This window comes from Hydra viridissima, unplaced genomic scaffold (assembly GCF_058129835.1).
Source record: "Hydra viridissima isolate aposymbiotic clone 2 unplaced genomic scaffold, HvirCarnegie_v1 scaffold_11, whole genome shotgun sequence".
In the NCBI taxonomy this organism is placed as follows: domain Eukaryota; kingdom Metazoa; phylum Cnidaria; class Hydrozoa; order Anthoathecata; family Hydridae; genus Hydra; species Hydra viridissima.
In genome coordinates, this window is record NW_028324310.1 from 14,372,537 (window position 1) to 14,388,548 (window position 16,012).

General features: G+C 27.6%; 2 protein-coding genes across 3 annotated transcripts; one reads left to right on the plus strand and one right to left on the minus strand.

Moving 5' to 3' along the window:
* Nucleotides 1–465: 465 nt before the first annotated feature.
* On the minus strand, nt 466–14,425 carry LOC145191445 (neural cell adhesion molecule 2-like). 2 transcript variants are annotated; one of them, XM_090067002.1, is made up of 11 exons: nt 14,255–14,425; nt 8,972–9,229; nt 8,303–8,608; nt 7,892–8,170; nt 7,665–7,804; nt 7,418–7,559; nt 6,979–7,263; nt 6,594–6,857; nt 6,039–6,338; nt 5,701–5,932; nt 466–1,110 (listed from the first exon to the last, which is right to left on the minus strand). In XM_090067002.1, the coding sequence occupies exons 1-11, from the start codon at nt 14,319–14,321 to the stop codon at nt 1,077–1,079; spliced, it is 2,307 nt and encodes a 768-aa protein (XP_089923128.1). In that variant the 5' UTR covers nt 14,322–14,425; the 3' UTR covers nt 466–1,076. The 2 variants fall into 2 exon arrangements, with proteins under 2 accessions (XP_089923128.1, XP_089923129.1); XM_090067003.1 differs by lacking the exon at nt 6,594–6,857 and having other exon boundaries at nt 919–1,110.
* Nucleotides 2,670–3,202, plus strand: LOC149882344 (uncharacterized). Its single transcript, XM_090067090.1, has 2 exons — nt 2,670–2,922; nt 2,996–3,202. Exons 1-2 carry the CDS (start codon nt 2,680–2,682, stop codon nt 3,200–3,202), a joined length of 450 nt encoding a protein of 149 aa, XP_089923216.1. The 5' UTR covers nt 2,670–2,679.
* Nucleotides 14,426–16,012: the final 1,587 nt, after the last annotated feature.

Consider the following 16,012-nt stretch of genomic DNA (forward strand, 5'->3'; position numbering starts at 1 on the left):
AATAATGATATAACTTTTATAATAATATTACTGTTATCTTAAACTTATCTTTTTTTAGCCTGAGGCCTGGAAAGAAGTAGGATTTAAAAAAACTTTTATCAATGCTGAAAACATTGACTAAATTTTACAAAAAATTGTTTATAAGACATTTGTTAAAACTTTAAGCACTGTGCATTGAATTTTCTTACAAAACAAATTTTTATTATGATTTTTTTAAAGTGTCCGATCTCATTAGTTTCCCGTATGAGTAGTAGTTTTACTCAATCGCTTGCTCTTAGATACAATTAGTGTCTTGTTGACACTACAATTTGTGTCTACACTACAAGACACTACAATTAGTGTCTACATTACAAGACACTAGAATTAGTGACATCACACAATTAGTGTCTTGTTGGTTCCAGATAATGTGAAATTAACACTTTGGAACAGATATATACAAAGGGTTGAGAGATATAACAGCACGCATAAAACATTTGCAAAATATATTTAAATCTTTTGCTTTCACAAAACCTTCTTAATAAGACTGAAACTACCTACAAGTCGAACGCAAAATGTTAAAGCAAGTGAAATGAGAAAATCAAACTTTTTATTTAAAAAGCTCAAAGATCACAAGGCAAAACTTCATTTTAAAAACAATTTATCTTTCAAACTTTGAACAACAAAAAAAAATTAAAAAAATAAAAACAAAAAAAGAATTTAAAGGGTTTTTAAATTTTTTCCACATTTTAATTTATTAAAAATAGCTTTTAAAATTAAGAAAACTCTTTTTTTAATCTTATAAATAAAAAAAAAATTATAAATTACAGCCGTAACTTTAAAATAAAGAAATTACGAAAATCATTATAAATTTGAAGATTTATCTGTAATCATATTGAAAAAATAACTACGAAACATTAAATATAGGAACAATAAAATCCTTTAAAAAAATAGTCGGAAAAATATATTAATAGCAAATATAACAAATCTACACTGACGAAAATGAAAAAGAAATTTAAAAAATCTCTAGGGCAGCAAGATTCAAATGCTACCTAATAAATACTTTTCAGCCGTAAAGTTGACTTTGGTACCAGAATTAACTATACTGCATTTTCTAATAACTTTTCCGATGCACTAAAATATAATAAACTTTTCAGATACCATTTTATTCACAAATTATTAAAACCTTTTTAAAGAAAACTAAAAAAAAGTTATTTTATTTCTTAGAACTTTTTTTCAGTCGTTTTTAAATTTTCGTAAAACGATGCACCCGTGAAAAAAAAAAAGATCCCGCCTCCATAAACTTTCAAGAATACCCCTCCATCGTTGGAATCTCGAGAGTTTCAGAGAGAAAACAATTTTCTTAAATAATAACCCCCTTAAAATTTTTTCTTAAATAATAACCCCCTTTAAAAAATGCTCAAAAACAATAACTTTTTTAAAGTTATGTATGATAGTAATGATATTTTGACTTAGTGGGTGAATTATTTTGATCGCGTTCACATCTTATAATACTTCTAACACAATTTACAAAACAATGGCAATTATATCATTATCAAATATCAATTAATAAAAATCGTTTATAGATTAATATTTCACAATGATATGATTTACATCTAGCTTTTAAGTTTCAAAAACACACCGTAACTATTTTTTAAAATTAGGTTTTTCCCATCCGTAGATAAACGACAACGATACACAGTGGCTCAAAATCCTTAAAAAGTGGCAAAAAAGGAAAAAAAATAAAGTCTTTAGTTTCTAAATACAAATAACTTTTAATGATGGTAAGGCCAGATGCATAACAATTTAAAACTTTTTTTGAAGCCATTGCAAGTTTGTGTATTAATTTGAAGCACTTTATTAATACTTTTTTTATGACGAAAAAAAATCGGAAATGTTCGATAAAATAGTCAGTTTTAGAAATTTATTTTATGGAGACATAGTAGCTAAAGTGTTAGTATTTTTTATTAATTTATTAAAATTGTGTCAATTCACAATGCAATTGAATGATTTTTTTCTAATGATTATTAGGTTTAAGCTATTACTCAGCATGAAGAAATCTATTAGTAAAAAATTTTTTTTTATTTGTAACACATTATTTGTGGTACAAGAACAAAAATGTTCCGCATAACTCCACGCTGATTTTAGTGTTTTTGAGTACTGTCAGCAATATACCATTTGATGGAATAAAATTTACCTGCTCCAATTTGCTCCAATCTAAAATAGAGCTTTTATCATTTACTCGCTAAATATTACATTTAGCGAGTATACGATAAAAGGTTGGAGTAAATTGAAGCAAGTAAATTTTATTTATTTATTTAAAATATAAACTCTTTTAAAAAAAGAGTATCAGCGTTACCTATTATTTTGTAGTATATATATATATATATATATATATATATATATATATATATATATATATATATATATATATATATATATATATATATATATATATATATATATATATATATATATATATATATATATATATATATATGTATATATATATATATGTATATATATATGTATGTATGTATATATATATATATATATATATATATATATATATATGTATATATATATATGTATATATATGGATTTTCAAAATACTTGTAGCTATTAAGCTATAATGTAAATGACAATAAGATCGTTAAACTATTGATAACTTTTGTGTGTTATGTTATAGATAATATATAAAACATGAAAAGAATTGATCTTCTTCAAAAAATTAAAGAGCTAGGTTTCAATAAAGTTGATCTGCTTGAATCTTTGTTTAAAGAAGTTTTAAATGTTTATAACCTTCATGAAGATGACTTCAATAAATCAGAGCTTACTAACTTAAAGAATAAGTTGTCTGTTTTTAAAGCAAAAGTGGGAGCTAAGTTAGATAAGCATAATAGAAACTATGACAGATTGATTTTAAAAGAAGGTGTTTGGCTGCAGGTAAAGAAACAGAGTTATTTGTTAATAATTTTTTTTATGCAATCATTCTATTTAATTAAGTTTCTATTTACAGGAGGAGTTTTTCCCCGATCTTGTTAAAAGAGTTAAATTTAAAGAAGGTCCAGGTAGAAAAAATAAAGTTTGGGAAAATCTTGGTGAAAGAAGCAAAAGAGCTAAAATTGCCCATTTAGCTGAAAACAATCATGAAGCATTGGCATTAGCTTCTATAAAAAGTGCAGCAACTGAATCCAACTTAGTAGAAACAATTTTATTTTTATAGTAAAGAAGGCTTTGGACCCAGATAAAGCAAATGAAATTAGGAAAAACATGTCTATGCTTGAACCTGTTAAAATGAAAGTTGAAGATGCTCTCAGCCTAAAAATTCAATGTGATCTGTCCGATGAACAATACCAGATAATCAGAAATAGCTCCTTATTACAAAATGCAAACATCTATCCGTCTCTTCATAAAATTTTAATTGAAAAAAAGAAATGCTATCCTGATAATATGACTTTTTCAGAAACATCTGCAGTTTGCTCCCTTCAATCTCTTTTTAATCACACACTGTGTAGAATCTTGAGTCTATACAGTTACAACAAAATATTTTCTGAATTATTGCTTAAAGATATCAATCAACATGGAATGATGCATTTCAAAGGCGGTTTTGATGGAGCGTCTAGCCAGAGTCTGTATAAACAAAAATATTTAGATACAACTCTAGATGAAGTTATTAAAAATGAAGAGAGTGTTTTCCAAACATCTATTGTGCCTCTTAAACTGACTGTTAATGATACAGTGATATGGTACAACAAAAAACCATCTAGTACACACTTCTGCAGACCAGTATGTTTGCAGTACAAAAGGAAACAGATATGCTAATTAAAGAAGAAGAGGAACGATTACGAATTGAGATTCAGAAACTTGAACCATTTGTAGTAAGTTTAGAGTCAGAAGCGGCTGAGTCATCTATGATGACAGCAATTATAAAGTATAATTTGGATTTGACTATGTTTGATGGAAAAGTTGTTAATGCACTGACAAGTACTACATCTTCTCAAAGCTGTAATGTATGTTCAGCAAAGCCAACAGAGATGAATGATGTTAAATTGATTAGATCTAAGCCTGTCAATAAAGAAGCTTTATCTTTTGGCCTTTCACCTCTTCATCTTTGGATAAGATGCTTTGAGTACATTCTTCATCTTGGATATAAATTGAAAATTAGGTCATTTTATGCTAAAACCTCTGAGCAGAAAGAATCAGTTAAAGAAAGAAAAGCATTTATCCAAAAGAAGTTTAGGGAAGAACTAAGTCTTATTGTTGACATGCCCAAACAAGGTTTTGGAAACACTAATGATGGTAATACTGCCAGAAGAGCCTTTGAGGAATCGATTACTTTCTCTGAGATAACTGGTGTAGATGTTGACATCGTTTCTAGACTTAAAACAATTTTAAAAGCAGTTTGTTCAGGATATGATTTAGATCCAAGCTCTTTTCAAAATTATTGTAATGGTACAACAGATAAAATTCTTTCTAAATATAATTGGTATGTTATTCCTCCAAGCGTTCACAAACTTTTAGAACATGGTTTACAGATTGCCGATGCATTAGAACTTCATATTGGAGTTTATTCAGAAGAATCACTAGAGGCTCTTAACAAAGAGATTAGAAATGCAAGATTAAACCATTCATGCAAAATTTCAAGGATAAATGTTATGAAAAACCAGTTTAACTATCTTATGATAAGGAGTGCTCCAGTTATATCGAGCATCCAATTCACTAACCATAGATGTGAAAATGGGAAATTGCTTCCAGTAGAAGTTCTTTCTCTTCTTAAACAGTCGTGATTCTTTTGTGAAATTTTTTATTTATAGTTAAATTTGCCATCAAAAATTAAATTTTTCTATGAATTAAAATTTAAAATAGTTATAATAGTAATGCTCAAAGTAGAACTATTATCTACTCTTTGTTGATGTCTGAATTTTTTTTATTTATTAATGATTATTCTTTTTACCATTGTTTTTATCAAAAGAGGAGGATAACAATTGATGACAGAAATTTTAAAAAAATTAAAATTTTCTACGAATTAAAATTTAAAATAGTTATAATAGTAATGCTAAGAGCATTCTATTATATACTCTTTGTTGATGACTGAATTATTATTTTTTTTTTTGAAAATTCTTTCAATCGTTGTTTTTAGCAAAAGGGGAGGGGTCCGGTAATAATTATGACTTAAATTTGGATGGTAGTGTACTGTGTGATCACGCCTGATTACAAGTTGGAGTGAGTTAAAAAGAGATTTAAAAATAAATTATGTATTATGCAAACTATTACTTGATTCGAGAAGAAAAAATTAAAAAAAAAATCTGCTTGCGCGTGTAAAATTTCATACGCGCATGTTTTTTAGATACGCGCATGTTTTGCTGGTTGTTGCACGTAAAAATAACTTAAAATCACATAATTGAATTTTAGACAAAAAAAATAATAACTTTTCATTTAATACATATTAAAATGCGATGGTTATATAATTTTTGCCGTTTTTTCTTCACTTTGAGTCACTGTGCGATAGTTCAAACGCGATATAAGCGATACATCAAACGCAATCTAGGCGATATTTTTAACGCGATATAGGCGATATTTCAGACGCAATATAAGCGATATATAAGGCGCGATACAAAGCGATATATCAAACGCGATTAGTGGGCATATCAAACGAGATTGGTGATATATCAAACGAGATCACCAATAATTAACGTCTTGTAAGAAAGTAAAGAAACTTACGGTTTAAGTTCTTTTTCTTCTTCGCGCTTTCCTTCAGCAGGGATATACTTAGTTGTTTTGGACGCACAGAACGTCTCATAGCAGCAATGTGTGAAGCCACAGTTGTTGAAAAAGCAACAAAAAATGTCTACTACAACAAGAATCGTTAACATAACAGCGATGATGATTCCTGCAATTGCTCCTGAATCAAGAGGTTTGCTTTTAGATGGCGGTATCTCATTGCCATCAGCGTCTTAATTTAAAAAAGTCAAATTATGCATTAGGATCAATTAAAAAAATTAAACGCAATTACATTTTAGGACACACAAAAAAAGATTTTACTGAAACTAAAAAATCACCATGTGTTTTGAAAATAAAAACAGCTGCTTCCCCTTTAACAGCTTGGTTTAATGCAACAACTTCAATTATGTATGACGTGCTTTTTTTAAGTGTGGTAAGTACCACACGTGTTTCTTTTGTTTCATCATAATCTTTACAATCCTTTAGTACTTTAGATTCATTATTGAATTTACATACTTTCACCAGATAGGTAATAATGTTTTTTTCTTTCAAGACATTATTTGGAGGGCTCCATTTTACAACAGCGCTGCTGAAACTTAAATCTTCCCAAACAAAATTCCTTGATTCCTCAGGTTTTACTATGATAAAGAAATACAAACTTTTACTTAATAAAAATAACTTTTAAATTTGAAAACTTAAATGGATAAGTAATTAATTATTAATCTGATTAACTTCTTAAAACCATCAAGATCTTTAACTCTCATCTTCTTCCGAAGTATGTTAAAATGATTTGGGTAAAGCTTTTGCTGGAACATCCACAGCACCCACAAAAGACACAATAAGAGAAAATTGTAAAATAATAACTTATAAAATCCCAAAGTAAACAAACTCACTAATTGAAGACGTCTTAAATACAACAGAGTCAGAAGTATCCCCAAATCCTGCAATATTTTGAGATGCTACTTTAAAACTGTACAAAGTACTACGGTTTAAATTCTTTACAATGATACCATTGGTTAATGATTCAAGCTGCCGCAATGTATCATTAACATAAATAATATACTTATCAGCTGTCTTCACAGTTTTCCATTGCAACTCAATGTATTCTAAACCAGCGAGCCCTGACATATTCAAGCCTTCTGGGGGAGGGGGTTTTACTGAAATTAGTAGATTAGGTAAAAGAAAAACAAACAAAAAATTGTGAAAAAAGTGTTTTTATAAACATAAAATTTATAAAAAATATTTCAAAATTGTTTATTTAAACTCATTTAGACTTACAAACTTCCTTTGATTGTATTTGATATTCATCGACCCCATTAAAATTAACAGCTTTACACTTGACATCAAAAAAATCTTCCTTGGTGGCATTTGTGACAGTCATTGAAATTATAGAATGAACAGTTGTTTTAGTTTTTATTATGTAAGGAGGTAGATGGAATGTAACAGGCTCCAGTGTAATATCTGGAATAGGATTTCCAGTGGCAACACAAGTAAACTTCAATTCAAGGCCAACTGCTGAAACTGCAATTCTTGTTGTTAAATTGGTGACAATGGTTGGAGGAGCTGCGGAGAGTATACAGAAATTGTTTGAATAGAAAATATTTTTTAACTTATTTTAAAACAAAAGAATAAACAGATTTAGTTCAAAATGAGATCTTTAATTCTGAGCTATTTTCACTTAGAAAAGATATTGAGCTACAGATATGTATCATTATACTTAAAATATCAACTGTCATCTTTTTTTTTGCCACAATAACTGAACCATCGGAATTTTCGGCTCCATTCATAGCTTCACACAAATAATCACCACTTTCTGACACATCAAGTGGGGTTGAATAGTTGACGCTTCCAGTCCCAGACTAAACAAAAGAATGATAAACCTATAAACTTCATGTTTGAGCAGTATGCTTATGCTAGATAAAAACATTGATGCGTAAAAAAATAAACTTTAAAACAATTGTTACCACTAAGACAGCTTTAGATGAGATTTTAGTGATTTTAACAGTTGGGGGAGGGAATCCAGTACTTGCGCAACTGATAACAAACGATTTAAGGCTCAGCGTTGTAATGTTGTTGAACGTTTCAGCAGTAATTCTTGGAATAACTATAAAAAGTAAACCATGGATTGAATGACAGTTGATTATTTGGAGCTAAATTAAGCAACCCATTTAAAATCAAGAAACAAACTCACTAAGAACTTTTGATAGAAATACTGTTACAGAACTTTCTCCATAATAATTAATTGCTGAACATGTATAGTTTCCTTCATCTAAAGGTGACAACTTTTGCAAATATAGCCCTGTCTCATTGTATAAGCCCTCATTGATAGTAGATACTAAATTAGTAGATGCACTTTGAAATTTCCATGTTCTATTTTTTACAATTTCATTCCACTCACATGGAATAAAAATATCTAGACCTTCAGTTTGACTCAATATTACAGGAACTTTTGACTTCAAAGTTGGGCGATCTAAAACAAAAATTGATTAAAACACAAAATAATAGTTTGTTTTAATCACCTTTCATAAAATTTTTGATTAAAAAAATAGAACATCTTTTCAATAACTTTTGTCATTATTTCTTCTGAATACAAATATCTTACCACCAACATCAACTATAACTTTTTGTGAAATACGTGAACCAATGATAGATGTTGAAACTTCATATTCCCCACTGTCTGATTTTTCAATATTTTTTATAGTCAACCCACTAGTGGAAACAACAAATTTGTTACCATTTACTATATCATCATTTACATCAAGAGATGCCACAACTGATTTCAACCCAAGAGAGGGAATATAAGACCATTCTACTTTCTTACGTCTTGGTTTACCATAGATTGCTGCTTTAACAAAACCATCAGACCCAGTTGAAAATATTTGAGGTGACACAATTGGAGGGATAGTTACTAAAAATTAAACTACTAAGTAAAAATTTTTCATATTACAAAAATATGAAAGTTATGAATGTATTTTTAGATGAATACCTTACACTCATGTTTTAAGTTATTTTTTCTGCATATACTATACAAACTTTTTTGCATATTGTAAAAACAGCATCTATTATTTAAGCAATGAAGAACTTTACTGCATAAATGTGCTTATTGGTAAAGACCATTAGGTATTGATTTCAGATAGATTTACTTTACTATCATGCTAGATACTTTACTATCATGCTAGATACTATTCATTTTCTATCAGAAATTTATATATTACAACTATAATACACATATGATACACAACCATAGTATCTTTCAGGAATACTTGGTTACCTTCAATTTCTAATAAAACTGTATCAATTCCTGTCGAATCACTACAATTATAATAGCCATAATCAGACTCGTTTAAGTTTTCAATTTCAAGTACTTTTTGAGAATCTCCATATACTTTATAGCGAGAAGTTGTGGATATCAGCTCTCCGTTTGGTTTGTAAAATCCGATGAACTTGTCAACAGTAGTACACTCCATTAGAGCTGTTTTACCATGTTCTACTGTGTATGTTGAAGCTCTTGCATTCCATTTTGCATTTTCTAAAAAAAAATTTCTTTAAATATTAAACTTAAGTAATTCATAGCACATGATGGCATTACAAGGGTGTGTCAGAAATTGCAGCACATGATAAAACAGACTCTTTATGATGATCCTCATCATAAAGAGTCAAATCAGATGAATATTGAGATTTGTTCATTTTATTTTGTAATCATTTTATGCCTTTTCAATAGAAACTCTTTGACTTTTTTTATTTTTTAACTCATATTTGATCTTGAAAGCATAAACTTATCATGTCTACTGATCACAAACTTTAAAATCTTATTTTGTATTTTTATATTTTTGTATTTTTATATTTTTGTATTTTCAGTGCATTTATCAAGTCTTTTGTTATTAAAATAAAAGATCAATGTTAGATATTTTAAAATGAAAGAGTCACAAGCTAAACACTTTTTTACTAAAGCTTAGTAAATCATTACATAATAAAACTATAACTATGCAAGATATAAAAATGGATGTTCTTTAAAATATAAAAATTACTTGGTTTTATGCAGATGGTTTTTTTTACTACGAATTTTCAAACTTTAAAAGGTAACAGGGTGATTTTCATTTTAATTTATGGATTTCAAAGTAGAACCAGGCTTGCGATTTATGAAATTAGTATCGAAATCCCCCTTTCTAAACCACTGCATAATGTAATCATTTGGATAACAGTTGTTCATGAGTAGCTCTACCAATTATTTACACATTAAATTGCCATTTCCATCATTATTGAGTTTCACACAGAAGAGATAAAATTTCATTATAGAGAATATTGCTCACATTCAGCCATCAAAGCAATTTAGGTACCAAACCCCACTGATAACATATTATTGAAATACTATCACTGATGTACTTGCAAAGATATTAAAGGTGTTAGCTAACTTTCGAATTTGGATTTCTCCAAAGCACAGATTACTTACAGAAGTCCATTTTGATTTATCAAAACTTCTATAATGTTTACGAGATAACTGTATTTTCCCCTGTTTGAATCACTTTCTTGCTCTCCTAAAGATTTGTGAACAGCTCTTGTTGTAAACATTCAAGAATCTATATTTTCACTTAGTTTACTGAAAAAGTAACTTTAATTGATTTTGAGAACTTTATCAACTTTCAATTTCACGCCTTTAAATTCAGGTTTTTTTACTGCATATTGTGTTTGTGTATAATATTCACTGGGATTATCTTTTATTGATTAAAATACAAGATATTTTAAAATAATGACCCTTGCCACCTCCAGAAGTGATATTAGTCTGTTTTGTATTTGCATTCTATTAACACATACAACATAAGTCCTATTTTAAATATGAAATTGACATTACACTATTTCTTTTTAAGGTCAGCTCTTTCTCCCCCATTACTTCCAATGCAGTTTTGTGAAAGTGTTGATCTAGTGCTGCATAGTTATTTCAAACAATCATCACAGACCCATCTATTATCTAGGATAATTTCAATCAAATTTAACTTTACACTGAAATCTACTGCAACATTTTCCTGTTCCACTTTGTCCTTAGGAGAGGCATTGTAAATTGCAATTTATCAAAAAAAAAATTTTATGCAACAAACTGGTGGAATATGTTGCACAAAATCATTCACAGTAAACATTCTAAATTATTCTAAATTATTCTAAATTATTACAATGTAAAACAAATAAGATTAAGAAACTTTTTGGAAAGCAAACAAGATGTGCATTTCTGTTGAGCATATTGGAAGCACCATCATCAGCAAAAGAAACCAAATTACATAATAAAAAATTAATGTTAAGACCATGTACAACATTTGATTCAGAGATTTTTACTCGCAAGCAGATTAATAGAGCAGATTTCTTTCTTATTGTGGTAAATTCATTGATTGTAAAGCCTACTTGATTGCTATTCAATATGGTAGTTTACAAGCTTTTTAAGCTTTTCATTTGCAATTTGATTGCTTAAATCTGTACATCCATTAAGATCTGATTGTAAAATACTCTCTAGGCCTAAGCAAAGATCGAACGAGATGAGCTACAAATTAGTATGCTCAAAAGTTCCTCCTTAGATTTTATATGTGTATAGTTTATAGAATCATTGGATTTTTAGATAAATAGTTAAAATTAACTAATAAAACTGAAACTCATACTTTGTAAAAAAAAATTAATTTATTTAAACAAAACATCAAATCAATATTATAATGGGTTGATTTTTCAGAATTTTTCCAAAGTTGAGGAGGCTGTATTTTTTTTTCTAACATGATACAAGCTAATGAAAGTCACTATTTTTAAGACAGAAATATTAAGAAAATAGTTCTAGAAAAAAAGAGCCACTTGTTGAAAGTTAGAAAAATATATATAAGGCCTTAAAGTTGTCTGTTTTTACCATTCAAGGAACTGAGGGGGGCTACCTGAGAGTGTTTGTAAGGCTATAATTTCTAAACCGTTGCACTTGGAACTCTGAAATCGCACATTCAACCTATTTACATTGTGTAGATAATGATATGTAAAAATTAGGAAAATCAGAGATGGTACCCCACAGGCCATTGGTTGAAATATAATGGATTTGACCCAGCAATTACCAGTAAATTGTTACTTCAGTTAGTGTTTCAACTTATCATTTTGAAGAAAGAAATAGTACTAGAATAAAATATGAAAGTATTTTGCTTTACTTTATTGTATTTATGAAAACTTGAAGAAAAAAAAAAGAAAAAAAAATAATTAAGAGAATGCAAACTCACTTCTGAAAGAAGAAAAGTTAAGTTTTACTAAAATCTTTTAAAACTAAAACCTTTTAAAAAAAAACTATGGTTTAATTTGTAAAAAAAATTATTGTACTACTTCAATTCAAAGTTGTTTGAAAAACGTAAGTTTAGTTGACTTTAAGTTTAGATTTGTATTCACTTTAAATCAATATAAGTAATTTTTTTCTCAGATTTGACTATATGCAATGTCATAACATGAAATCAACATATCTAAAAAGTGGTTGTATTACTAAAATAACCACTCTTGGAAGCATTTAGGATAATTACTCATCAGTTTTAATTTATTCAAAGTAAAGATTTTTTTGCTTATGTGTTGACTGACAACAATGCATGGCTTCTCCATACCAAAGTTATTCTTTTCTTTTTTTTCTTGTCAACTTTAAGTCCTTAAGCAAAAATCATTTCAATAGAATTGTTTTAAAATCATACATATATAAAAGTTATCATACATATATAAACGTTACAACTATTATATATAAATATTACAATTGTTTAAATCTAAATAATTATTTTAGAAACAATAAGGCTCATGTACAGTTTGACTAATAAACCAAAAAAAAAAAATTTTATCATATGATTCACTTATAAGAAACACATCAAAAGGCTTTTAAAATATCTTTAGGCTCAGATATATTTAAAATATCTTAGGGCTCAGATGCATTTTAACAATCTAAAGGTTCAGATATTGTGATGAAAGCTGATAACTACATTTATAAAATTCTTTGTTATTTAATAAACAAATACATGGACTTGTGCATAGATAAACTCAAGATAAACTCTTCAATAACCCATTGTTATGAATGTTTTTTAATCTATGCAGTAGCTACTTTCATTATAATGTAGCAAATTTGTATGCACCATGAATTCGATAAAATTTTTAGAGACACATTATAACACAAAATGTGCATAATAAATGAGAAGTCATAGCTTAATATTCTTTCCTTATATTGAGAAATCCAATAAAACAGTTATTTAAGTTATAAAAAATATCAAACACATTTCCAAATTATTTGTTATTTTCGGTTTCATGAAGTAAAAGCTTCGTAGTAAAAAAAGAAAAGCATGTTAAAAGAACACTTTTTAAATCAGTAAAAATCATGTCAGTTAAAGCCTTGAAAAAACATCCAGTTGGAATAAGATTAACAATGGATTTACTTAAAAGCAAATTGTCATAACTTGTTAGATACCAAATTTCCAACAGGATCTATTTTGAAAAATTTTTGAATGCCAAAAAAACTGATCATATCAATGAGTGTTCTGAATTTTCTTCATTGCGATTCTGATTTCTCAGATAATTTTGATCTTAAAACTTAGTTTTGAAAGTTTTGAATACCAATCTTATTAAACCAAACATTGAGAATTACCAAAAACATTAAAAAATTTTTATGATTATGCTCCTTACTTTTTGATTATGCTGTGTTCGATTTTTCTTGTTGATTTTTTTTTATTAAAAAAATAATAGAGCTTCGAAATTTAAAAAATATTTCTTATAAAACTAAAAATTTCAAGAACATCTGTTAGAACCATTTTTAAGTTGTTGTTATTGTTGTTGAATGTAATAAAATAAAAAATTTAAAATTTTAATCCCTAAAAAAAAGCTTCTATTACAACAGGTAACAAAGTAAAATTAAGGGAAAATTTAAATCAGAAAAAAGAGAAACTCAAAGGTTTTTTTAAAAAACAGAAACTTGTCAAAAAGCTAAGACTAAAGTAGGTGCTAAATATGTAAACCAGCTCCCAATTTAAAATTCCATTTTTTAAATTTTTGCTGATTTAAAATCAAGTCTATAAGAAGACATGTTCAAGTAGAATGTTGACGTTTTTTCAATTTTTAACAAAAACAAAATGGAGATTTTTTAAATGCAATTTCAAATAGTTACTTTTAGACCTTCCATCAGTAACAATCTTTATGCAAAAGAAAAAATATAAGTTTAGTTTGAGCTAAAAGTTTGAGTGGAAAAAAAATCAATTTTCAAAGGCAGCTTTACAAAATATCTAGAAGGTGATTTTAATGAATTTAAGACCTTATGAATTTTGCTTACCAGAACAAAATAACCAAAGAAAACAAAAAACTAGGATTTTTTGCAAATGTTTTAGTAAATATAGGAATTATAAAAAAGTAAAAAAGCCTCTTCAAAGATAAGAAAGTAAAAGAGAACCTCTTTGATGATAACCATTCAAACCATTTTTATTTTATTATGAGAAAAGTTGTTTTTAGAATGTAACAGAGTATAAATATTATATTTTAAAGAGTCAAGCATAGTTTTAGTAAAAAATTACAACAGAGTTATAAATACCTGTTTTATTGATGCATATTGTGAAGATAAGTAAGAATATATTTCTAAAATTCCATTTAGTTTCCATATTATACAAAATTATTTGCAAACTGAAAAAAAATATATAGATAATACTTAGAGTTGGTACTTTTGCATTAGTAAACTATTCTTCCATCAAAATATATTTAACGTGTGATAGTTATTTATGACATATAGCTACTTATCTATGACATTTATGATGATGCAAAAGAAGCTTGACAATCATCAAGCAAATGGCATTACTGTAAATATTTTGCACGATTACTGTTTAGTTTTTAAGATACTAAAAAGACAATTGCATACTAATTTTAAAATATTGTTAATAGATGACGAGCTGCATATGAAAATCATATTGAACAATTATTTACAGCAACATTCAAATAAAAAAAGAAGTCTTGATCTATAATAACCGATATTGTACAGACTTTAGTCTTCATACGCATTTTTCTAAATAAGCTTAAGCAATTTGCAACTTTAAATTAAGGAACTGTAATGACTAAAGAAAAAAATGTTTGTTTTCGTCATTTAACGTTGGATAAGTGTGAAAGTAGAAGAACGTCATTCTTTTTTCAAAAGAAATCGTTCTAAAATAAGTATTGTTTTACTTTTGTTTTAAGAAATCATTCTATTCTGATTGGTTGAAATATTTTTTTAAATTTAGCGCGAAAAAAAATGTTCTTTCTAGCTAATTCTAAATCATATTAAAAATTATTTTACGCAACATTTGTTGTTAATTTCAAAATTTGAATTTGGAAATAGTTGAAGCTTAATTTTCCATCCAAAAATAACGCGCTAACAAGTTCAGATCATTTAGATAACTGGAGTAGATTTAGAGAAGCTGATAACATACAGTGTTAAATACCAATACCATCAACATCATTATATCAGTGTCATTTTTTCCGTGTTGTATGCTTTGGACTGCATTAATGATTGTTTGGTAAATTGATAACAGTCTAAAAAAGCATTTTGCGATTTTTCTTAGATCTTGTGGGATTACAAGCTTTATCAATCTTTTTATCAATCATGATGTGGTTCTCAATAAAATCCCACGGATTAGTATCTGAGTCAAATATTTTATTATAATCAAGTTAATTGAGTTTTCAACAATTTGCTTTATCTAGAACTAAGTTATGAACTTTTAAAGTATTGGTGGGTGATAAAATAAATTTTGACAGTTATTTGCAAAATGATTAACTAAGCATGAAAATGTGTAAATTTCTGCACTTCTATCATTTATTCTATCAGCATTTATCTAAACCAAGCACTTTCTTTTTAAACTTTGCAAATGCATACCGGATAACATTCGTTATTATAACAGGAAAAGTGCTGGTAAAAGTTTATCATTCACGCGAAAAACTTTAAATTCAAAATATCTTAAAATTAACAATGCATGTAAAAACACACCGAGTATTTACATGTTTATCTTTAGTGAATGTTTTCCAGCCTTAGGTTTTGTGATGATAGATGACGTCTAAATGGCTATTTTTAATGCATGTATTTAGTTATATTTCACAATTACTGAAATTTCTAACTTAATTATGTTTAGTTTTGTTTTATTGAAAGTTATTCCCTTTAACACTGGTTATGAAATGAATTCTTATTAGCAAAATTTTATGATACAATTGTTGAAAGTAATGCTTTTCGTGCTTAGAGTTAATTAACTATAAAACTTTTTATAAATGCGTTCCTTTAAAACATTTTTTAACTAACCAGGAAATGTTTCTTAAACAAACACAACAT

Coding starts and splice junctions, on each gene's coding strand:
- LOC149882344 (XM_090067090.1), top strand. CDS start 2,680: ATGAAAAGAATTGATCTTCTTCAAAAAATTAAAGAGCTAGGTTTCAAT. Junction 2,923..2,995: donor AAGAAGGTGTTTGGCTGCAG/GTAAAGAAACAG, acceptor TTCTATTTACAG/GAGGAGTTTTTCCCCGATCT.
- LOC145191445 (XM_090067002.1), bottom strand. CDS start 14,321: ATGGAAACTAAATGGAATTTTAGAAATATATTCTTACTTATCTTCACA. Junction 8,609..8,971: donor AGTTTTATTAGAAATTGAAG/GTAACCAAGTAT, acceptor TTTAATTTTTAG/TAACTATCCCTCCAATTGTG. Junction 6,858..6,978: donor AATACAATCAAAGGAAGTTT/GTAAGTCTAAAT, acceptor TACTAATTTCAG/TAAAACCCCCTCCCCCAGAA.